Raw genomic sequence first — 26,539 nt, 5'->3', positions numbered from 1 at the left:
CTGAAAAACACATAAATAGAGCTTTTCCTTCTGCCTTTTCAAAAAAAAATGAGTTGGGCTAAGTTTTGACCCTAAATTAAAGGCCAGCTATTAAATGTTTGGACTTGCTTACCACTTGAGATGATACCCTGTTTCCCCAAAAATAAGTCCTCTCTGAATAATAAGCCCAATTAGGCTTTTGAGCACTTGTACTAAAATAAGCCCTCCCCGAAAATAAGCCCTCCCTGAAAATATTGCAACACAGCAGCAGCCATGAGGTGACCATACTCGCCGCCTCCTGCACCTCAAAAATAATACCTCCTGAAAATAAAGCCAAGTGCTTATTTCGGGAGTCAAAAGAAAATAAGATCCTATCTTATTTTCTGGGAAACACAGTAATACTTGCTATGTTTTTATTAAGGGATGGGTAATCACCCTAAATACTAGTTTCTGTGGAATAGAAAACTGAGGTTTCAGATAGGGTGTATAGGCTTCTTCATGGACCATTGTACTAAAATTGCCTGATGCTTTCCAGCTGTTCTGAAGATCAACTCTTAGAATTCCCAAGCATCATGCTCACTTGAAGTTCTGGAAGTTACAGATCTAATACATCTGGAAACCATGTTGGTGAATGCTGTATTGAACTTAATAGTTAAGAGTACAACAAAACTTCTTCTTAAAAGATGTATTCAATAGCTAATTTTTCATTATATGCAGGTGAGTTATTCAAAATTCAAGGAAAAGCAATTTGTTGAAGACTGAAGTGCAAATAATTATATCCTTCTCCAAACGTCTGGTACATAGGTTGAACTTGTGAAGAAAAGCCTTCACAGTCAGTCTTTTAAAAACAATCATTTTATGGCATTTATTAGTTATACATTACCTTTAGTAAGTTAGACATTGTTAAATAATCACTAGAGACAGAACTTGGTCCAATATGCCTTCAAGGGGGAAAAAGTCAGAGATAAAATAAACTTGGGAAGGTAAAAGAGGTGTTGTGAGAAATTTGACTCTTGTACTATCTTATATCACAAGCCAGAACATACTTTCAAAATTCCAAATGTGTCCCCTGGCCTGAAATATTACATACAGCAACAAAAGAAGTTGTTAGAACGATGTAGAATTTCCTAATACTAACTAATGCAATTACAGCTATCAACCAAGAAAAAGAAAGAATTAATTCTGTCCAATTAGAATTCCTAAAAGTAACAATGCCTACATCTCTGAAGTGCATTAAAAAAGCAAAACCGAATGCAGCATGCATAGAAGTGTTCACAGAAAAACTGGAGAATTTTTTTAAAAAAATGCATAAAACTTTGAGAAATGACTCGCTACCAGCAAGTTGAAACCTATCCTGTATTAACTTTCTCTTTATCTGTTTAGTGCCTGGGATCCTTTTCCAAAATATCCATTTAAATCCAGTTACTGGAAGCTCTATTTTTAAAAGCTGCTTTTCTCCCTTATCGTGAATTCACACATTGTAGTTGGAAAGGGCATCTTGCCAAGTATTTGCACTTAGAAGAGTACAGACTCTTGCGTTGTTATGACTTTGTCACACAGGAGGACATTTGGCAGCTATCTGATCTTTGGTTTTCTTGTGGTAGCAATGGCCAGAATTACTGGGGTGACCAAATTATAATTTGTTTTGCTTCCTAGTACTGTTAACCAATCAAATGCTCCTAAACAATATTTATGGCAGTACAGGTAGTCCTCGACTTACAGCAGTTCACTTAGTGACCGTTCGGGGTTACAACAGCACTGGAAAAAAATGTAATTTATGGCAATTTTTCACTCTTGTGACCATTGCAGCAGCCCCAAGGCCACATGATTTACATTTGAATGCTTGATGAGTGGTTCACATTTATGACGGTTGCAGTGTCCCGGAGTTATATGATCCCCTTTTGCACCCTTCTGACAAGCAAATCATTAGGGAAGCCAGATTCACTTAACCGTGTTACAAATTTAAGAACTGCAGTGATTCGCTTAACAAATGTGGTGCAAAAAATCGTAAAATGGGGCAAAACTCACTTTACAACATTTGGGCTCAATTGTCACAAGTTGAGGACTAACTGTAAACCGTATTTTGTGTTTTTATCCAAAATTGTTCCAGTTGGAGTACCTGTTTTTGTATCCTGTAGTATTTGCTTGCAACATAGCTATCATATTAGCACATTACATTTATTCATCATAAAGAAATCAGTTATGAATTTAATTTACAGTTGTTCATGATGAGGAAGATTAGTGCATAAACATTTATCTGGACGATTAAAAATTAATCTGGACTAGAAGTGATTCTAGGCATTCATATATTCTCCACAAAATTATAGGAACTAATACTGAAAATGTACGATACTCATTTAAATGTTTAAGATTTACTGCAGTTTATCCATTATACTCTCAGTTTTAAACACCTTTTGTGAGCAGTGGGCAGTTCTAAGAACAGCAAACATAGGCTTTGGAAGAAATTGCTATGATTTTGTACTTGTGTGGGTATTCACAGAAAAAAAGGAAGTGTTATATTTTAATTCTTGGGAATGAACTGCCTTATCAGCAATGCATAAAAAATTATTGAGGATTGTACAAGGTAAATATTGCTATAACATACGAAACATAACGTGCCAGAAGCTGGTTCGTTTCACTTGTGTTGGCCTGTTTTATATCACATACTGTAGAGCTAAAATGTGATTTCATAAGTTTTGTCAAATTTTCTTTTAATATCCAGAGGTCGGAAGATTTGAATTTGCCTACGTATATTTAACAGATTTCAATTTACCAATCTGTTGAATTTTGCAAGATATTTGATTAGTGCAGGTTGAAAGAATTTGACTATATTAAAAATGAAACACTTCTGGTGTCAAAATTAAAACGTTTCTGGTAATGGGACTTTTAAGTGTTATTAACAGAATGGAGAATATTAAACAAAAGAAAAAAATTGTTTAAAATAAGTACCGGTAATTCAATCAAATGAGTTTTCTCCTTGGATAGGATTAGTAAAGAGGGGGGGGGGGAGAGTTTTACTGCCTTGAGATAATAAATGGTAGATTTTCAAAGGACTGCAAAAAGAACTGTGATGAACCAAAATTTATTCAGCTGGTTGTTGAGGCTCTAGGAATTAAATGTAATTTAATTTTTTAAAGTTAATTAAGTTAATTTATTTTTAATAATTTAAAAACTGCTGACTTGCAGCATTGACAATAGTTATGGAATACAGCTTATTGTGGACAAAAGAAGGTTCATTACTTGAAACATTCTCTTAATTCTACCATGGAGTGTGAAAGAATATATCATACATGTAAACTTTATGCTGAGCAAACTAGGTATTTGATATTCAGAATAAGGCAACTACTTAGTAAATATGTGCAGAGTTAAGTGGTATGCATGTCATTTTGTGAAATAACTTGGAAGAAGTGTCAGATAATCATTCAGCACAATGAGATGGATAAATGTAGTATTTCAAAACATAGTGAGATCGAGATATCAGGGTAGAACTTTCACTGGTTAACCTCCTCAGTGTGGGATTTGTTGTCTCACACACTGGAGAGGAAGTATCAACGATCAGTATCAGTGGTGGGATTCAAATTTGTTTTACTACTAGTTCTGTGGCTTGGTGGGTGTGGCATGGCTTGGTGGGTGTTGTGAGGAAGGATATGGTAAAATCTCTATTCCCTCCCCACTCCAGGGGAAGGTTACTGCAAAATCCCCATTTCCTCCCAATGAACAGGAACTCGGGAGGCAGAGAATAGATGTGGGCGGGGCCAGTCAGAGGTGGTATTTACCGTTTCTCTGAACTACTCAAAATTTCCCCTACCAATTCTCCAGAACTGGTCAGAATCTGCTGAATACCACCTCTGATCAGTATGTCTATAAAATGTTACTTTTATAGATTACCAGCCGATTTATACTATGCTATCTTTTAGCATTTCTGTGGAGATTCTCAGTCATCCAGGCCATGGTTGTTCCAAAGACGTTTTTTCAGGAAGCAGCTGGACTTACTTGTTTTTCTTTGAAGGTGTTTCACTTCTCATCTAAGAGGCTTCTTCAGCTCTGACTGGATGGTAGCTTGAATCCTTCCATTCCCCACCATCCAATCAGAGCTGAAGGAGCTTTTTGGATGAGAAGCAAAACATCTTCAAAGAAAAACAAAGTCCAGTTGCCTCCTGAAAAAGCATCTATGGGACCATCTTTTTTCATACACTAATTCCAAACATTTGTCTGAGGATTGTCTTCCTCCCTTCCCCTCTGTCATCAGTACCCATCTCCTATGTATACCTATCAATGGGATGGGAAATTTTAGAATGGCATTTTAAAATTCTGTTTGCACATCTTTCTTCTGTGAAAACTCTACACATTTTTCTCCTGGGTTGAAAAAAGAGAGGAGGGTTAGACTAAGAGGGTTTATTTTTCCTCCAGTATTCCCACAACGTTTTACAGCCTCTTCACAATATTCTCTACAGTCTTCGCCAGAATGAAGCTCTAGGAGTGAATGAAATTATTGTATGTTGAAACTGTTTGTACCTCCAATATTTGCTCTGGTTTTGTTCCTCCCAGTGAGTGAAGCTTTGAGCAAGCTGTTGGCTTTTTATTCAGACTTCGTCTGCCATATTTTTCACCTTGGAATCAAAGTAAACTTTAGAACACTCTGCCCTGTGTATTCATTAATACAGGGAGAAGTTCAAGCAAGGATAGACTGTACACAAAGATCTGTTAGTATAGGACAACAGACGTAGCTGTTTCGGGAATGTCCTAACTTGCCATGGAGTCATTGAAAGTCTAGTAACTTTTCTTTTGCTTACAGGATTTGATTTTGTGAGCTTCCTAATCTTGCCAGCTCATCACTGATATTTTGTATTGGTATAACTGATCTACTGAAATAGGCTGGATAGCACAGTTTAGTCTATAAAAAAGCCAACTGTAATCTATTGAAGCTTTGTTAATCAAGAAGCCTCTTTATTGACACATAGCAAGTTGCTATAAAGAGCACAACAACAAGGGGATAAACTATTTGTTTTTATTTAATTGTATTTATTTACTAGTTTTTTCCCACTGTCTTTATTGTAACTCAAGGCGGTGAACATACCTCAGGCTTCCTCATTTCCCCCACAACAATCTTGTGAGGTGAGTTAGGCCAATAGTCACTCAGCCAACTTTCAGGCCTAAGGCAGGACTAGAATTCACAGTCTCCTGGTTTCTAGGATAGCACCTTCACCACTTCACCAAACTATGTTTTAATCCTTGACCAAAATGTCAATAGATGCAGCATGAGCAGAAGCATTTCTGCTGCGATTTATGTTGGATGGAAGATCCGCCTTTAAATGTAGTGTCTGTGGAGATTCTCAGTCATCTAGGTCATGGTTGTCCAAAAGGTGCTTTTTGAAAAGGCAACTGGACTTTGTTTTTCCTTGAAGATGTTTTGCTTCTCGTCTGAGAAGCTTCTTCAGTTCTCACCAAATAGTGGAAGATGGAAGAATGGACACAAAATGTCTTCAAGGAAAAACAAGTCCAGTTGTCTTTTGAAAAAAGTACTTTTAAAGGTAAAGGACTCCCTGTCCAGTTGTGTCGCACTCTAGGGCATAGTGCTCATCTCCGTTTCTTGCCCGAGGGAGCCACATTGTCTGAAGACAGTTCCATGGTGATGTGGATACCAAGGACACACAGAATGCTACTGCCTTCCCATTGAAGTGGTATCTATTAATCTACTTTTATTTGCATGCTTTCGAACTGCTATCTGGGCAGGAGCTGGGACAAGGAACAGGAGCTCGCCCTGTTGCTTGGGTCTTGGGTCTCGAACCTGGGCTATCAAATTTAGCATCTTTAACTGCTGACTCCCCCCCACACACACAATCTTTAATTTATCTTTCCTTAATTTAATCCATGTAAGGTTCAATAGAGAGCACCCAAAATGTGGAAGGTTGGGTATTACTTCTATTATTACTTTTGGCATAGCTAGAGAAAGAGACTTTAAGTATATTCAAGTTTCAAATAGTGCTACACATAAAAATAAAATGGATTTTTTTTAGTATTCTCTTGAAACAAATGTCCATGGTCCAATTGCCAAAGGGGGGGGGGGCATGTTTCAGAGGCTTTCCTTGTGCTATGAAAAGCTACAGCACACAACCTTGTATGAATGATTGCCCTTTCCTTTTATTGCCCTTGTATTTTATGCCTGAGTTTCCTTAGTCTTTCAGCAGGATTTTGATGGACTTGCTCTGCGTAATAGTGAACATTGGAACAAATTCATCTGCCTGAGATACGTGCCTTGGGAATCCTTTCAGTCGAGAGGATTAGCGATTGAATATGGCAAGCCATTCATCAAAAGAAACTCCCAACTGGACTTAGAGATTTTAGAAAATCATGATTATAATAACTACACGTTCTGAATCTGTTTCATGTCAATTGCTTCATGTTAGGAATAGTGTATTTATTCATTCAAACTACCACAGAGGTGGAGTAACTTTGTCTGTGGGGGGTCTTTGTTGGTTTCTGCTAATGTGTTGAGCAGTTGGAAGATGATGGAGTTCAGACCTCTCTGTAACTCTTTGAAAAACCTGGGGAAAAATCCCTTTATTCTGTAAAAACCTCTACTATTACATTGCTTTTGACATTATGAGTCCAATTTGTTATGGTAACAATTAAGTTCTAAGGAATGGAAGTCCTAGCAGCTGCATGTCAGTTTAGCAGCACAAACCAACATATTTGTTCATAGTCTGGAATCAAAATACTTACAAAACACACACACACACACACACACACACACACACACACAATTTGATTTTATTCTTTCTGATTCTTTTGAAAGCAATATTTAAATCAGCTTTCCTCCCTTCTCTTGTACTTTTTAAATTTGCAAATGAACTATTTAAATTGACTCGTGCAGTCTTATCTGTCTGATGTTATCCAGATATATTGAAAGGACTGTTACGAGAATTCCTGGCTAGAATGGCATAAAATTCTGGGAGTTGCAATCCTCAAACAATTGGAAAGTAGATTGAGGATGTTTCTTCTACATTGCACTTCTGATGTACAATTAACTAAATTAAAAATAAGAAACAACTGCCAGTGGCCAATGAGATATATTTACAATGACCTTTGTTCATGTACATAAGTACTACATGAGGGCAATAGTTGTTTCTTGCTTGTGTTCCATCCCAGAAATATACAGCCATCTTGGCTAATAGCCACTGATAGCCTCATCCTTCATTAATTTCCCTCCTCCAGGACTTTGTCTGGTACATTTTTAAAAGCCAGCCAAGTTGGAACCACTAACAACACATTCCACATGTGTTGTGCGAAAATGCATTCCCTTTTTGTTCTGATTCTCCCACCATTCTGTTTCATTTGGGTGACTCTGGGTTCAAATATAATGAAGAAAGATTTTTTTTCCTTTTCCATTTGGTTTGCATCATACCTAATTTGGCATTTTTATAATGTCTTACTCATCATCTTATTCCCAACCAAAATATCTTTTTTTTTGTACTTGTGAGCTACAGATAAATGAACACTTCTGTCAAAAGCATTTTGTCTGGGTGCTGATTGCACTTTTAAGTTCTAGACAGATTAGAAAGCCAGCAAAACTGGTATGATTAGATGCAACGGTGGCTGAAATGAGTAACTATTTGCTAAGGGGAAGCTGTATTATAGCAATACAGCCTACTACACTGGTGGTCTCTCTGCACCAGTGGTGTGCTGGTAAATGTTTAATAATAGTTTATTAACATACCACCAAAACGAAACCCCATATTGCAGTGCCTCCACGTCTCACTATCACTGCTGACTCCATTACTCCCCCCACGCTGTGCAGCTAGTATTTAGCTGAACAACTGATTGGCATCCCAACAATGTGGCTCAGTTTTGCTCTCAACAAACCAGTGAAATTCCAGAAAATTTAACAGTTGATTCTTATGAGCCAGTACCAGCCATCTCTGCCACACCAATGTTCCTCTAGCTAAGTATTGTCATTGATTTCACCTCTAGGGGTTCAAATTCTGACTGAGGTTCTTAACCTATATCTGAACGTGCAGGTTTCATGTTCTATGCATACCACTGATGTGCACCACAGATGTTCATTTATCTGTAGCTGGTTCTATTAAGTTCTTTTCTAGGTTAGAATGTGAACATTCAACATAGCCTGTAGTTTGAGCTAGGGTTGGCTTATATTTGTGTATCTGGTCACTACTATATTGTCAGAAATATCACATGAAATATTGATTTGTAAAATAAGGGAAATACATGTTCTAATGTATTTGTTTTCCTCTCATCCTCCAGATATCTAAATTTATCTGAGAAGATTATACGTTCCTGCAGGATATTTCATTTTTAGTTTGTGTGTAAAACTGAACTTGATATTTCATTCAGTTAGACTTCAATGAATACTTTTATGTTGGCAGAACTGGCAAAACTCAGAGGATAAGAATCTCCATTTCTTCTTTATTTGTCTTCTGAATTGTGTTTTCCCTGGGTCAAATTTATCTTTTCAGTTACTCCCTCATTTCCTTAAAGTTTGCCAACAACAATTACGAGACTTCAGAACACAATTTAGAAATCTGTATTTCTGCACAGCAGGTTTTTATAAAACACTCTAAATGTAGACAAGGCCTTGTTTGCAAAGAGAATATTTGGCAGATAGCATTGACAGCAGGAGTGGGTTTTAAATCCAGGTTTTGCTATCTTTGCCAACTCCTTAAACCATCCTCTCTGCTGTATTTGGTGTGCAAGCATTCAATTAAAATAATATTTATCATCTGTGAAAAAATATTTTCTGAAATTCATATTCAAGATACTAAGTAAGAACATGTTTTTGTCTATTATAGTGAGCCCTACTCTACGTCAAAAGAGATTTTGTTTTTGTTCAGTTGTCAAGACATGTTTGATTCTTCACGACCCCATGGACCACAGCTCCCCTGTTTTCCACTATGTCCCAGAGCCTGCCCAAATCTAAACCTACCGTGTTGATGACATTATCAAACCATTTCATCCACCCCCTTTTCCTTTTGCCTTCAATCTTTCCAAATATCAGGGTCTTTTATAATGAGTCCTTGATTCTCATTTGATGGCCAAAGTATTTGAGCTTCAGCTTCAATATCTCTCCTTCCAAAGATCAGTCAGGGTTGAGTTCCTTTAGGATTGACTAATTTGATCTCCTTCAATTCAAGGGACTCTTAAGAGTCTTCTCCAAAACCACAATTCTAAAGCATGAATTCTTTGCTGCTCAGTCTTTCTTATGGTCCAACTTTCACAGCTGTACGTTACTCCTGAGAAAATCATAGCTTTGACTGTATAGACTTTTGTCAGCAGGGTGATGTCTCTTCTGTCAAAAGTTATAGCAAAGGAATATTTTCTGAAAAGCAGTAGTGTCTACCTACATTGTACACATGTTTCAGAAGGTCCATGTACAGCTACAATATTAAAAAGAATATATCAGTAGAATGAACCATAATGAAAAATGAACCATAATCATATCCATAATCTGAAAGCAAAATAGGTTTGATCTTTAGTTTACCCAATCTTTATCAATTAGGTTACAAATGTTTAGGATTCTTCACTGTAAGCAGAAGAACATAGAATCATGAGGTTAGAAGTCTTCTAGTCCAACTCCCTGTCCATCCCAGGAATTTTCATCCTATGCCAGACAAATTGTTGTCCTCACTTAGTGTGAAAACCTCCAATCATGGTGTACCCTTGACTCCAGGAAGCCTCTCCACAACTTAATAAGCTCTCATGATCAGGAAATGTCTAGTTTAAAATAAGGAACAAGATGATTACTAGATTGACACTTATACTGAACTTTGTGTATATTAACATTCCTGTGGACACTTCATTTTTGGGTAATGATGGGAAATTAAAAATAACAGAGCATTCAACTAAAGTTCATACAGTAATGAGAATTCCATTCAGTTCTGTTCTTCTGCTCAAATGTCATCAAACTATATATTTTTTATTACATCCTGTGCTAAGTACATTGGGCTTTAAGCTTACTCCACAGTTGTCAGTCCGCAACTACCATCTCTGTAACCTTCCATTTAAGATTAATGCTTTTTTTAGGCTGGAAGACGGCAATTGCTTTGCCTATTCAGCATTTCACATCTGCTTCTGTTCCCCATCTGTATCCATGATGCTTCTACCAAGATAGTTGAGTTGTTCTTCAGATTTTAAGGCGTGTCCTCCTAATGTTAACAGAGTATTGTCTTGAATAATGCCAACTTGCATCTGCAAATAGATGGTTGCATTTGCTCTTTTTGTGCTTCATCACAAGCACGTAAGCAGCTTTATGCTAAGCCACAATAGATGATCAAGGCTACCTGTGACTTATTTGACACACTGTTGTTAAATAAGCCTTGGCTTAGCTCTACACACAAAACCATTTAATTGTAAATCCTGGGCTGCACCTTCTGAGCACAAAATGAAAGGTCTGAAGAGTGTGCTCTTATGGCAAGCAAACATTCTCCCTTGGGATTGTGGACATTGATTGAGTCTCCACCACAATGAGCTAGTAATACCCGAATAGGGATTGAATATTTGGTGTGTGTGCTGACTGGTATGTATATTGCCAATCTCTACAGAAACATAAATGCATAATACTTATTTTGCTGGTTTTATTTAAAAAAACAGATACAGCAAAAAATAAAGAAAGGAAGGAAATTAAAAAAAAATCAAACTGGCACCTTTCTGGTTAGGATCTTGAACAAGCATAGTTTCTTGCCAGATCTGAAGATTTGATCTTTAGATTTTTGGCCTCTACAAAAATTCCTTGGGCTAGGGAATAAGGTGATGACAAGGCTGATGATTATGGAATCATTCCATGCTATCCTTTTCTCTACAATGTTTCCTTTTGGTACAGCTTAACTTTTGGCTCTTCCAGTACAGTTTTTCCTTTCTTTGACTCCACTGTCACATTTAATCTGCAGAAAATGATGAAAGGCAAGAATTCCAATTTAGAGACAATGGTCAAAACACTTGCTCCAAATAAACTCAAAGCAACCTCTGTTCTTCAACAAGTTAAAATTAATTTCAACTCAAATTGCTTTTATAGGTTTCTTTATGGGACAAATCACCTATTATCCCATCAAGAAAAACCAGAACAGTGTTATAAAACTAACTTTTGGGACATCTTAAACGATTGAGAATCAGGGTAGGGATGTGAACACTTGACGTTTATCAAGTTTTTTTTACATTGCACTTGTTATATTGTGGATCTGTTATGTGTGGTTTCCAAGACTAGACACTGCTACTTTTATAACTCAAACTAATATAAATCATGGCATGGTTTTTGGATTTTCATTCATGTGCTTCAAACATTAAAAATGAAAACGTTCCATAACCATTGATAGGACATTTAACATTTAGGCTTTCGAGCTGTATGCTTTTTTCCAGATGCAATTTTATAAAATATATGGAATACTAATGTAAGCTTGAGCATATCCCATGTTTTTGCTATTTTCAGATACAACGTATGGGAATAATCGAGGGACGGGTGGGAGCAGCGGCCACCGTACCAGAACGGTGTTTCGGTGGGCCCACCTACCTGCCTGCATTCCTTACCTCTTTTTGAGGGAAACGGGCCAATTGCGCATGCGCTCACAGCATACAGCACTTGCATGACCTTGCCAAGCAGCTGGGGCATCGCAGGGCGGTGGTGTGCGCATGCGTGCGCAGTGCACGTGCCCGAGGTGGACGTCCGGCATCGTTGTAGCGTGATTGCGATGAGATCCAGAGCTCACCACTGGGAGGGAATTCATTCAGATACTAGTACAACATCCCTTAGCCTGAACGTTTTTGAACACCATTCCGTACTTGAACTATAAAAGTATAAGATGACTCTTGCACCTGGAACTTGTTGATTTTGGGTTTTAGGTACAAGGTAGTATAAACCCAGCAACCCTAAAATATTCCTACTTTTTACCCAAAGCAACTATTTAGTTTTTCTACATTTTAATAAATCCTTCTGTGTGCTCAGTATGTATATGGCCCATTAGGAAAGACATTTTCTTCTGAAGAATTGGAAAGTTTCCTTGAACAAGCTTACTGAGTATCTTACAGTGAAAGTTCTATTTGGAAACGGTGATGGAAAGGATTAAGAGTAAACCTACATGAACTTGTCTCTCTTTAACCACAATTAATGTTTTTATGGATAAGCAGAGTATGCAAATCCACAACAATCTCCATTTCTAGCTAACAGTAAATGGAATTTTAAAATTAACCATGATCATGTTCACCAACGATGATATCCCCTTGGGTTCACACATTATGCTTGGGTATAGACATGCTATCCACCATGGTTAAGGAATCAAAAACTGCAAAAATAAAGTGATGTTCAAGTTGACATTAAGCAGCCAAAGCGGCAAAACTTCACTGAAGCAGCAGGTTTCACTGAAGGAGAATATAGTCTTTACAAGAGACTTGAATTCATCATTTGCAGAGAATTTTGAAATAAGACTAAGGGCCAAGTAGCAACAGTTTGTATACCTCTTGATTAACTATGTTGAGTTAAACTTGCTCTTCTCTGGAACAGTTACAGCTGCTTTTTATCATGTTTTAAATATTGTGTATACTAGTAATGATGTGTATCAATTGAGCCTAGTATAAGTGAATAAAAAATAGATTTAAAAAAAAAAATTCTTCTCTTTAGGTCTCAATTACTCATCAACCATCAGGAAGAGGTGTGCCTTGTTTGAAATGCAGAGAAAAGTGTGCTGGGTTTGAACCACATTCTTGGAGGTAAAGGTTTTACTATTCCTTTTGCTCCTATTTTCTGCTCTCATTTACTTTGTATTCAGGGCAATTGTAAAGAGCTGTGTTAGAATGCAGTATTGCAGGCTAACTCTGCTCACTGCCAGAAGTTCGAGTCTGACCGGCACAAGGTTAACTCAGCTTCCATCCTTCTAAGGTCAGTAAAATGAGGATCCAGATTGTTGGGGGCAATATGCTGACTCTGTAAACCACTTAGAGAGGGCTGTGAAGCATTATGTAAGTCTAAGTACTATTGCTAAATGAACAGGTATCAATTGTTCTTTAGATAGAAACTGTCAGAGATTGGTGTTAGTCTATTATATTAAAAATCTTTTTCGACTAACACATTTTATTAAAAGGTGGTGCATCTGATAAAGTGAGCTGCATATTTTATGATAATATTTAAACGTTGGAAAAGGTGACTCCTGATTATAGGTGAGAAGGAATACTAGTGGAATCCATTACTATCAGAGAAAGGGAATATTGTTGATTTGTCTTTGCTTTTTATATCAAATTTGCTTTAGTAATTCCCATCTCAATGATTTTGTATGTAGAAGGAATTACAATGTAAAAATAGTGGTGTCAAAGTTTGGCTGGTGAATTCATTGCTTTTCTAAAATTTTGAATTGGATGCTTGAATTCACCTTACATTAAATGTCTTCATCCTGCTAACAAACACAGAATATGTCATGTTATAATATAGGCATTAAGAACACATTAATACCATGTCTGCAGTTCAGATCATACATGCCCACATTCAAATCTAGTGGATTTCACTTCCATTAAGTCAAAACTAGAAAAATACACTGGATGCATATTAGCAATAAGTGCTTAGTGGAATCTCTAGCTTTTTAAAAATCTTATTAGAAGCAGTGTAGACAGTATATGTTTAAAATTCCTTGTATAACTGGCAATAATCCACCATCTGTCTTTATTCTCAGTTGCTGAAACAGAATAAAAGCAGCCCCTATTCAAGATGCAAATTTGCCTTGAAATCTTCTTTCATTTTCACCGTTCAGATAATGGAAAGAAACTTATTAACTTTAATACACTGTAGACTAGACTGGAACTAGTATAGGTTTTTTTTTTTTTTTTTATCCTTCAGAAAATTGAACTCTAGATCAAGGTAGCAGGGCTACAAAAGTGCATTGTGCCCTTTGTCAATTTTCCAGATCAGTAGCATTATGCTGCTAATTTTTCATTCACTGCATTTGAATTGTTACGTTCTTTGTTAAAGGCCGGCTTATATGCAGTAATTGTGTATCCCTGACTTCTGGCATTTCCAATAGTGGGTAGCAGCTCAGATAGTTCTGTCAAAGGATGCCAGGCTTTCAGCAGTGATGTCATCTTTAAAAATGTCACATTCCCTGAAGCCTTCACTCCCACGGGAATAAGTTAGAAATATGCTAGTGGCTTGGTTGAATACAAATATTTGAACCTTTTGGTGATATTGATTCACTTACTTTATGTGAATGCTGTTGGGCATGTTGGGATTTCAATCTGCTTTTCAGAAGAGTAAGTCAAAATACACATAAAGGTGCAGCACCATTCCTACCTATATTTTAATCTTACACAATTGGCAATGGGATTTCTTCCACAATAATGATATCTTTGTAGCTTTCTCAACTGCTCGAATAATCCTTCCTCTGCATTTTATCGTCGTGATCTTTGTTAACGTACTGTTCTTGCTAAATGCCAGCTTCCTCCTACTTTCCATCTATTAACTGAGTCTTATGTTCTGAGCACACGTTTCTGCCTCAGACTAAAAAAAAATAAAAATGGAAGGCTCTTCCCCCTCCCCATTGGGATACTTCCTCAAGATTTCTGGTAATGCTTGCCCTGAATTTCATGCCTCATTTTTAAGGCTTATCAGCTTTTCTTCCCTTCTCTCTATATGTGAGTGGTGTGATTATTCTTGTATTTCAGTTTCCAGGTACATTTCACACATTTCAAAAACTGAATTTAGTTATCATTTGAAGAAAGATTACAAAATCGGTTTATTTTATCAAGGTTAAAATAATGAATTGGTATTTCCATTTATTTTTTTTAAATTGGGGCTGGTTTTGACTATTTGAAAAGAAATGGGGGGGGGAATCTCTTTAAACAGAAATGGAGATTTAAATATTAAAGGAAGGATTCAAATTGGGTGTGAATTTTTTTTGGGGGTAGTTTTTCTATATTATGTAATTTTATTACTTTTATCTGTCTAATGTAATCTTCAATAAAATTATTAGGGAGAAAAATCCAAATCATCCAATTTGAATCATGCTTGTTTATCAGAGAGAGTTATTTGGATACAGATTCCTCCAGATTTCAGTTGTAATCAATAAGAAATCATGGGGAAAAAAGTGCTCTAAAATTTGGATTTCTTCCATGTGAGCCCATCATTGAAAAAATATGAGTTTCATTTCATATAAAATTATTCCCAATCTGTGGATGAGACAGAAATATGGTTTCAGTAAAGCTTCTAAGGAAACTAAAATCTAGATTAGAATCATGGGACATGTTGATTCCATTTGCAGCTAGCTTATACTGCCAATACATTATTTTCCCCACACATGTTCAGCAGTACAAATGTTATGGTTATAATGAACCCAAAATAATTCTGAATGATATTACCATCTGTTAATCAAATGAACTGCCAGGTATAAAATCTAAAAAGTTATGTTCTTTTCTTTATGATTTTGCAGAAAATATAAAACATAGACTGTGTGGCTCTCAGTTTTCTGTAAATTTGCTGCTGCTTAAAATATTTTCCTCTCAAACACTTTATTTTGAGATATTCATAGCTCAGAGTAAAACATAACATTCAGCACCCAGATTTAGAGTCCGTCCTTCTTTCTAAAAGGATTTTGTCTGTCTGTCTGTCTATCTGTCTATCAATCTAATTTATTGATCATCCATCTTGCTACAGGGTAACTCTGGGCGGTCAATTATTATTATGGTATATATGATAATTGTATATGATAATTAGAGTTGCAAACAACTCTTTCTGAGACTTGAGAAAGAATAGCTCTTTGAATTAATAGCTTCTTAATTATTTTGGGGGATGGTCTGTGGTCCTCAACTAGCTTTCCTGGAGAGCTATAGTAGATAAAACAAGAACTAAAATGGACAAATAGCCTTTCCATTCTAAAGCATGTTCATTCATTCATTCAATTTATGTATCCAGCTACCCATCTGGGCAATGAACAATATTTAAAGTAAAAAGTAACACAGTTACAAATATAGCAAATAAAAGTACACAGCTGTTAAGGAAATACAGTAATCACTAACAACCAGGAAACTGTTATCATTGATATTTTTTGGATTGATGCATTCTGCTAATTTTTTTTTAAATTATAGTTTACTGAGTATGCTGTAATTGTCGAAGTTCCTGTGAAACAGTGGTGGGGTTCACACAGCACAGCAAACTAAACAAAATAAGATGCAATTTCTTCTGGGTCTCAAAAATTAGAGGGGAAAACCAGATTATTTCAGACTAGCCTAATTCCAGGATTAACTTTTTCACATAAAATCAACCCATGTCCTCTTTGGGATGTACTTCAAATCCATAGTTTATGTAAATTTAGTGGAATAGTGCCCAGAGGCGATGATTTTCTAGGGTGGCCCACACCTATGGAGTAGCTTCAACTCTAAAATTATATCATCATCATCATTGCTGATCTTCCGAAGTTGGTTAAGACTAGAGTCTTTTGTTAGGTCTTTGAGAAACATTGCTGCTGTTACATAAATGTTTCTTCCCCACTTATTTTTATTTCTGCTGTAGGATTATTGGTAAATCACTAGTTGTTCATAGTTGTAAACATTTGGGAGCACATGCTGATTTAGCAATATATAAACCAAATTAACAAATTAAGTATTCTGTGGATAAGTGTTTCTCAATTTCAGCAACTCTTGTATGGATCTATGAGATGTGTAAATTTCAGTTCCCAGAATTCCCCCAGCCAGGCTATTTAGCATCCAAGTTCAAACAGAAATCAGCCAGATGCTGCCACTTGCTATAAAATATTTAACATGGATGTTCTCAAATTAGCCTTGTCTGTAGTGTGATATAGATCTAAACCTAGAACTATTTACAGCTGTGGAATCATTCCATACCTTAACAGTTCTATCATTCCCCTGTTTACACAAAGGATTAATAAAATGTTTGATAATAATAATTTTTCATATAATGTGAAATTGAGATAAAGCATTAATGAATGAAATCTTGGTTCTTTTAGAAGCATAGCAATAGCACTTAGACTTATATACTGCTTTACAGTCCTCTATAAGCAATTCACAGAGTTAGCATATTGCCTCCAACAATTTAGGGACCTCATTTTACCCATCTTGGAAGGATGGAAGGCTGAGTCAACCTTGAGCCTGGTGAGATTTGAACTGCCAAATGGCAAGCAGATGGCAGTCAGCAGAAGTAGCCTGCAGTACTGCACTCTAACCACTGCACCACCATGGCCCATAGACATCACATTGCTCCTTTATGAGGTATTAGCCATCTCTGACACTAAAAATTCAGGTTGAAAGCAGCAGATTTAATTATTGAGGAGTAAAAAACATGAAGAATTCAAGAGTCGGGGCTTGGCTTATACAAGTTAAATAAGGTTTATGTTTTAATTAATGCTTCTTGTTTTTCTCATTCGTAGGTAGGCATCCTATTTGTTGCATCACAAACTATTTTCCACATTGCACAATATTTTGTTTTGATTGTATATCTATTTTTTACCAGGACTAGTCTAGTCAAGATTTGTCAGACATTTTCTTTGAAGTTTGAGTTTTGATACAGGCAACTTTTTGCAGCTGCTGGCTATATTAAAAAATAAATAAAAACTGATTCCTGACAACTGCAGAGGGTGTGGCAGTGAAATGCAAAGATGAAATTTAATTTGGGGGTGAGTGGTTAATGTAATAACATGTGATGAACCTAGCAGAGGCTCAGTGTACATACTTTCTTTCTCTCAATGAAAAAAATCAGTGCCGAATTACTGTTTTGCATCCAAATTTTTAGCTGTGGCCCAGAGTGACCTTTCCTACTTTAGAACATAAATCAGCATTGGGCCCTTTTCTTTGGCTTAATTTTGGGTTTACCATTAACCTGTTAGGGTTTGGAAATCTTGCTCATACAGTTGAAAAATATACACTCTGACAACTGGAGTGAATTTTTGCCAGGTATTCTTCTAAGCCAAAACAGATTCCGGAAATAGCCCTACCTTATTACTGGGGCAATCCTTTGCAGCCAACTTTAGGGGCTAGAAATAGTGCCTTACCGTGGCAGCTGCAGAAAACAAAAATGCATATCCTGTTGCTTTATGATTAATATAATTCTATCCCTTTGTTCTTTCTCATATTTCGATTTAGGATAAGGAATCAATTTGTACAGTGACACTGAAATGACACTGAAATGATTTCTTGGTCCTTAACAGTGTTTTCCTAAAAATCTCTTTATACTATTTTTTTTACCTCATAAGTGAAATGTAATCACCTTGACTTGATGTACTTTGGAAGTGCACAGCAGAACTGAACCCCCCCCCCCCCCAAAAAAAAAGAAGAAGTCCTTGCACTTCATTTGTAATATTAGCACTCATTCTGGATTGAGGTTTGGCAAATCCAGTTGGAACAAATACATATCTATATAGTGTTTTTTTTTCTTTTGTCAAAGCACCTGGTGTGCCCAAATATGGGAGGGAGCATATTGCTTCCCTTTCCCCTTTCAGCTCCACTCCAGGAACGGTGGCTCAGTGGCTAAGACCCTGAGCTTGTTGATCAGAAAGGTTGGCACTTTGGCGGTTGAATCCTTAGTGCTGCATAACGGAGTGAGCTTGTCCCAGCTTCTGCCAACCTAGTGGTTCAAAAGCATGTAAAAATGCAAGTAGAAAAATAGAAACTGCTACCTTCTTTGGTGGGAAGGTAACAGCGTTCTGTGCGCCTTTGGCATTTAGTCATGCCAGCCACATGACCACAGAGACATCTTTGGACAGTGCTGGCCTTGAAACGGAGATGAGCACTGCCCCTTAGAGTCAGGAATGTCTAGCACATATGTGCAACCTTAGGAGCCTGTAGTTTCATTTCAGTATTTTAATACTGGGATGTTCACATAGTGAGCCCTATTTAAGCCCTCACATTTAAGCCCTATTTGCCTTTATCAGTGTTACCCAAAAGCATAGGCTTTCAGGTAACATTGTTTAGGCCGATGTTTATCAGCCTTAGCAATTTTAAGATGTGTCATTGGGTCATTGAAGGCTTTTCCTCCAGGGTTTTGACAGTGAGGCTTTTTATAGTCTTATGTTCTACACCATTGCAAATTCCATTAATCCTTGCTAGAGATTTTTCTCTTCGGATAGCATTTGACCAAAAAGATCTTTTGTTCTATGTCATAATCCACTTTGATTTATAACCTCGGCTGTTTATTCTAAGGTTCACCCTTGAGCCACCAAAAGAGCACATACCTATGAGGGCCCAAGCTTATATCAAAATATGACCTCATTTATCTCCCACAGGAAAATATGCAAGTCATGCAAATGCAGCCAGGAAGATCACAGCCTGAGCTCTGATGCAGAAGATGATCGGAAAATTGGCCGCTTGCTTGCTGATTCAAAATATTCTTCACTCACTGCTCGGGTAAAAGGAGGCGATGGAATCCGCATCTATAAAAGGAACCGCATGATTATCACTAATCCTATAGTATCTCGGAAAGATCCAACTTTTGACACCGTTACATATGAATGGGCTCCACCTGGATTGACTCAGAAACTGGTAAGGAAATGTGCCCAAGGGCTGGGAAGAGAATATGATGCCTTTCAGATGGAGTAATGGGTTAGTAGAGAACAAGGTTGTATAGCCATTAGGAACTGCATACGTTTCAAAGAGATGGTGCCAGAAGACAGATAGGGTGTCACTGACCTCAAGAAGCCCATCCCTTCATTGCCATCAAAGGCCTCCCTGCATTTTTCTATTTCTCCACCAAATTTGGGAAGGCCACAAAAAAGAAAAGCTAACATTGCCTCTGCCTTTCCCAACAAACTAAATCAGTATGGTTGGTAAAGTTTCATTCACGTGACATCCTTAACCAGCTAAACCAAAAGTTAATCAAATGCCTAGCAGCCACATTTGTGCTATATGCTAAACCTTAGTTCTTTTTGTTCTTTTTCCTTGGTTCCTTTTGCTTGGAATGTTAAGTGAATCCAGCTTGATTCATTAAGATCCAGTATATTATACAAGCCTAGGATTTGGGTTAATTCAATAACCAAGTTAAACTTGTTATGCAAACATAGCCATTTTGGAAGAAATGTGATATTTAGTATCATATAATTATGACTCTCAAAGACCCAAATACGTTTGCATTGAAATTAAATAGTTTTTCCAAAGGAATGCATTATTTAATATCGCTAAAACCAAGTAAAGCCAAACATATTTGAGTGTGGTAAATATCCCTATTCTTTGGGAAAGCTTCTTTAGACAATATAAACTTACAGTAAAATAAACTTTCTTGAAGAATAATGCTAAAAATAAAAAAGTAAAAATAGTTGGCAACATAGTTTTGCAAAGAAAAATGATTAATGCAGATTGTTCACCTATTTGAAAACACCAAATTAATCTATATTCTCTGTTTAGTAACAGAGATTATATTTATATGAAAACTGGAGTCAGTGGTCCTTCATTCATTCTGTTTATTTTCTTCACTCATCCAAACACAAGCACTAAAAGGTACAAAAACTATTTTTCCTCCACTTTCACACAAATAAGTTTAACCATAGATGTTAAGATCTGATCCTTGTGTTGATGCAAATTAAGTCTGAACTTGATCTTACGTCTTTCTAAAGTCTTCTTAAGGAACTGAAGTCTATTTAAGGAACTAAAAGAGGGATTATATTACACATCATATTGTGCTGAATAGATTAAATAATTCTACAATGGCAGTACTTGGCTTCTATTATTACAATGCCCATTGTGCTCACAGTATGCAGCAATAGACTGGAACAAACCTACTGCAGTGATATCAAGTAACCAGTGCCTTGTAATTTGTAGAAAAAGAAAATGCTTAGTGTTGTGTTTATCGTCTGTAAATTAAACAGAACAGTGAAAGCCTAATCACCTTTGTGCTCTCTTCAATGGATAATTAAACCCACAAAATGGACATTATGCTAAGACTGATAACTTTTCTTGCTATTATTATTATTATTATTATTATTATTATTATTATTATTATTATTATTATTATTATTATTATTATTATTATTATTATTATGCAATACCAGCCATTTTAGCTATAGAACTATGTTTACTAAATCCCAAAGCCTCTTTCCATAGTTCTTTAAAAAGTTGTACAGCATCTTTATACTGTATTATAATGACCACTATAAGTAGAGACTCATGACTGATTCTTGTTTCCTACAAGGGGAAACTGGTACACCCAGGTGAATACCATTTCAAAGCAGGTCTATTGCACCATTCAGGAATCCTAATTCTAAATACCCAACTTAATGATGATGTTGACCTTAAACCAATAAACTGAATTTAGCATCTTGGCAACATGCAACAATAGAGCAACTGCTGATTATATTCTTAGAAATCATGAATGTGTGAATCATGGTATACATGCATCCTGAATTTAAATGAGTACTTTATCAAACAGCTGCTTTAAACAATAAAAAAGTGAAGTCTAAAATTCAAATCTAGCAAACTACATGAATTGGCCAATTTTAAATGTATTTTGGATTTCAAAATGTCCTATCTTAAAGGATAAGGAGAAATGGGGTCTTAGCTTCCTTGGGTTCTTAAGACAGCTGTGATATTTTATGATTTTCACTTGAATGAACAATGTGATTTAGATATAAAGTTTGATATTTTGTTTAATCACCTATTTGGAAACAGTGACTTTTGCCTCCTGTAAATGAGCAGATTAGCCTATTGCAAACTTCTGTTCTCTTATATCCTCCTCCAAAGTCTTCTCATTCCTTAATATACTCCTTCAAATGGGAGAGGCAAAATAATGGCCCATGAGCTCATGAGAATCCTTCCTTCCCATTGGGATGAATGAAAGTGAAATGTGTCTTATAAAAAAGAAAAAAAGCTCCAATTTCCCATTAAGAACATGCAGGGCATAATGCGTGATTGCTCATTTATCATAGTTTCTGTGTCTATTAGATTGTTCTGCCATTTATTAAAAGCATTACCTTCCTTTTCGACTTTCTTCATTAATCATTAAAATGACTTTTAAGAAAAACAGTTCTAACTGATGATTAAATTTATCATTTTATGTTAAGTCACATGATGGTAAAAATCATACATCTTTGTTTCATTGCTTTTAAAATTTGGAAGTTAATATAGAGTAGAGTTTTATAAACTTCTTTAGATCTAAGTTTTTAATCACTGTTCTTCCCTTATGTAATTTGTTCATACATCAGTTTGAGGTCAGGGGACACAATACTTATCCATGATCAGTTTTCTTACATGGGTAATGTCAAGGGGCCGTAGTATCAATGTACAGAGATGGTGATCACTGAACAACACCTTATATAAGAAAGGTTATTCTAGAGTTGCTTTGGATGACCTTATAAAATTACAGTTCATCTCAACTGTGCCTGTTCATTGTCACTTGAACGGAATGAAACTGGGATTCTTGAGATACCTGTCAGCCTCTGGTAGCATATCCTCATCCTGAGTATTTCCACTACACTCGGGAGGGGGGGAGGATGGGATTGCATTGTGAAATTGGTCCAAGATTAAAGTAATGTAATTCAGGGGCTCTGTGCTACATGAAATAGTTGATATATATGGATATTTAGTCATTCAACAATACAACATTCATAACTGTCCTACTACCTAGTTAATACTATTGATCTTGTCTTTTTCACAGCACAGGTCATGAAACTACAGTATGTGTACAATGTTGATACAAAGCAACAGAAAACAGTTCTTTGTACCTGGGAGTAATGTTCTTAAATGCTCGTATATTTATTTGTGGGCATCTGATTTAAATAGAGTAGTGGTGATACAATTGGAGATAATGAGGAAATTTAGTGTCAGACTTCAGCTTTTGTTATCTACCTGAAATATTGACTGGCATAATTCTGGTGTGCATCTTCATATCTGATTATATCTGTTTCCTAAAAGGTGTAAGACCTTGTGTCTGATTCAGAATGAAATTAAAAAGCAAAAAAGTTGATGTCTAGCACAAAAGCTAATCTGTTTACATTAATGAGGATCATATCATTTAGTAACAAGGCTTCTTCTTGGAATTAAAATAGAGAGTTTAGAGTTATTTGGAAACTGATCTATACATACTATTGGAACCATCACTTTTCAAAATGCTACATTGGCTACTACAGTGTGCTAAAGCAGCATTACAGATCTGCTTTAGCATACATTCCCTACCTTCTTTCTGGTAGCAAGCAATTTTTTCCCTCCAAATGCTATAGGTTGCTGCCTTTATATTTCTCGGTGTTCTCCTATCCATTTACTAACAAAGCCTGAGCTCCTTAGTTTTCATTCTTCGCTACCAAGCCTAAATTCAATCTCCCAGATTTCTCTCCACTTGGAACAGAGTATTCCCAATAGTTATTGGAATGGCTTTTTAAAGACTTCCTGTTGTGATCCACCAGCGGCCTGCAAAGAGTGAGGAGGTTGGTGAGGAACATGGGCCAGTCCTGGAGTCTGGAGAAGGCTTGGACGAGGACTCTGTGTCAGAGGCAGAGAGGGGGGCAGCGCCATCTGGGAGTCATGTGCTGTCTCTGGAGCCACCAGAGTCTGACATCAATGAGGTAGAAGAACAGGGGGAGCCTGATCCCAATGGGTGCATGCGCAGAACTGCCAGAATCCAAGAACAGTTAAGACAAAAGGGATACTTGGAGTAAGGCTTGGAGATGATTGGCTCCTCCCATAAGACATAAAGGAGGAGCAAAGGCACTTAAGCCTTTGCAGGAAGCAACTTTGTTCTGGTTGGTTTAAACTCTGAAGCTCTGTTTTGAATCTGTGCTCACTGTGGCCTTGCAAAGCTAATTGGCAATTAGGTCTTTGGCAGCGTTTCAAGGGAGATAAATGTGGGTGCTTATCAGCCTTATAGACTGTAGCAGACTTCTGTCGGACTCTTTACAAACTATTTGTGACTCATTACTGGCTGTGAATGAACTTAATTCACAGCTGTTGAAATAAGTAGAGGGTTTTGAGGACTAAGCCTGTGCTTTTTACTGTCTCAGGAAGCCTAAGTCAGAACACTTCCGTAAAGTTTCTATGTCTCTAGAATGCATTTCCCTGCATCAGCATTTTGTGAGAATATTGTTTATTATAAACATTGTTCTCATATCTTTCTGCCCTTATAATAGGTAAATTGTTGAATAGAGTTATTTTTGGGGGTGGGGGGAGTGTTGCTTTTTATGTTACGAATCTCGTGAGTGAACAATCAAGTAACACCGCAGTTATATTCATTGACGAAACTTTTTATTCTCAAGACTTCATTGAATTTCAATAGCTATCGGTATTTCATACCGATTTCATAAGAAAGAAGCCTTGATTGTTAACAGAGCAAGAAATAACATTTTTATTCATGGCAATTCATGACAATGAAAAATGGAGGTGGGAGGAGGATACTCTTTTTCCCAGCATTCTCAACCTGGTGTCTTTCAGTTATTTTGGACTTTAATTCATGGCTTGGGACCTTGGGCATTAACATCTGACTCATTTGAAGAGCATCAAGCTGGGGAAGCTCTTTGTCTTTCAAATAGGAGCTTAAAAGGACAAGTATTCCTTTCCATATCATAAGTCAATTTACTGGAAATCCCTTTTTAGTGACTAAGAGAGAAGCTGCTTTCTACTGAGTATTTTCCAGATCTTTTGGACCATGACTCTTATAACTTCTGTCTCATAAATATTCTGGCTAAGAAATATGAGAATATAGTTCAACATCTGGAAGGCACAAGGATGGGAAAGATTGTCCTAGGTAATAATAAATATATGTCTAAGGAAGGCAGTATTGAGAATGTAAACATAAAATAAACAGGCATTTAGAAACAAATGTATTTATAAAATTACTGTCTAAATCAGAAATCCCCAAACTGGGCTGCGGCCCACTACTGAGTCATGGCCTAATTGCCACTGGCCTATCTGAGTGACTGGCCAGCGCATGCCCGTCCCATACGGCTCCACTTATGCAAGCATTGCAGGCAATCGTGGTTGTTTCCAGTCCCACTCGCACGAGCCTCATGGGCGCTTGTGGACTCACTCGTGTCACCGTGAGCATTGCAGGCAGTCGCTGCCCCACTTGTTCAAGCTTCATTGCGGGTGCTTTCAATCCCACTTGTGCAAGACTCAGCGATTGTGACCCCACTTGTGCAATCGTCATTGTGAGCGGTCATGGCCCCACTCACATGAGCCTCATTGCAAGCGCTCGTGCACATGAACCTGCCCCTCCCACAAAATCATGCCCTCTTTCCACCCTTCCCCCACTCTGGTCTAAATGACAGGGACATTAAAACAAACAAACCAAAATAGTTTACTTTTCAGGTACCGTTTTTGTCTTTTTGTCATTCTTGCCTATAATATTTTTAGTGAAAGGTATTGTGTAATAGTTGTCCCTTAATTTGAATTAGTATCGCATAGAAATGTATTTTTGGCATAGAATCATTTTATGGCCTGTAAAAAAGCTCTTGGTTTGAGTATCTAACAAAGCAGTGCAACATGTGTATATTCAAAAGTAAGTCCTCTATTTTATGGAGCACAAAGCCAACTAAATCTGTGTAGGAATTCAGCCTAGTGCACATATATTTAAAGGTAATAAATCAGTGTTAGAATACATTTGCAAATATATTTGCAAGTATAATACTTGGAAATAAAAAATCTGTACAAGATCTGTAATATATTGTACAGCCAAAATGAAAGTGACAGGAGTAGATAAACTATAAGGTTTCTGTATGAACTGTGTTACAAGTAAAGTAATTGATATTCCAAGAGTAGCTGAAGAAAAATATGTTCAATAAAATAAAGAGAGAACTGTTTGTTCATGCATGAGGAAGCCAACATTTAAGAGGAAAAATATGTTTTATGTTCCATATTTTCAGTAGGAATCAAGTGCGATGCAACTTAGTATAAAAATCAACAGACATCACATCCATCTTCCAAGTTGTAGCTACTGTACTTGGATCAAATAATTGGTCTTAGGAGTTATAATAATATGTTGTTTTTGTCATATAGCCCAGGGCTTTTCAAATCGTTTCATGGAATTCTGAGTACTGCAAGAACTTGATGGGATTCTATGAGAAACGTAGGGCAAACGTTTAAGATGTTTGCTCGAACCTTTCCAATTTCCAATTGCAAAAACTTTGTTTCTTGATGTGAGGTGATTCAGGATTTTTTTTTCCTTTTCACTAAAAGATTCCATGGCTTGAAAAAAGTGTGAAAAATTCTGGCCTAGCCTATTTAACAGTTGGTTACATAGAAATCTTACATGAATAAACTTCCCAAACAGCATTTTAGTGAAGCATGTTTATGAGACTGAGCTATTCCAATTAAAATGTGTTTATGACATTTTTTTTCAATCGTCAGAAAACAGACATTCACTATCCAAATATGGATTATAGACTATTAAGTTTGACTAAATATTGACAAGAAAGACTAAATATTTTGCTTGGCATGTTGATTCCTTCCTCTAGTGAAGGAAACAGATAAAGTATTTATTATCCCAGTGAGTGTTGATTCCTCATTTCTCGTTGCTAAAAGTACGAAACGGCGTGATGAACCTGCTAAGAGTGATTTGTATTAGTCAGTGTTGGAATTTGATGGGAAGGTACAGTGCTGGTGAAAGACCCACTATTTCACACAACTAAAATGGCTAGACTATAATTTGTTG

At 36.7% G+C, this 26,539-nt stretch overlaps 1 protein-coding gene across 1 annotated transcript in view; it reads left to right on the top strand.

Moving 5' to 3' along the window:
* Nucleotides 1–26,539, top strand: part of LMCD1 (LIM and cysteine rich domains 1) — a 66,110-nt gene that overhangs the window by 16,140 nt on the left and 23,431 nt on the right. Inside the window, exons 2-3 of the mRNA XM_081939018.1 lie at nt 12,602–12,690; nt 19,197–19,452. Coding sequence (XP_081795144.1) covers nt 12,602–12,690; nt 19,197–19,452 — 345 coding nt within the window. The remainder of the gene's footprint in view (nt 1–12,601; nt 12,691–19,196; nt 19,453–26,539) is intronic.

Source organism: Natrix helvetica, assembly GCF_964273705.1.
Source record: "Natrix helvetica genome assembly, chromosome: 1".
Taxonomy (NCBI): domain Eukaryota; kingdom Metazoa; phylum Chordata; class Lepidosauria; order Squamata; family Natricidae; genus Natrix; species Natrix helvetica.
Note: the sequence above shows the minus strand (reverse complement) of the source record. Positions and strands in the feature narration are given on the sequence as shown.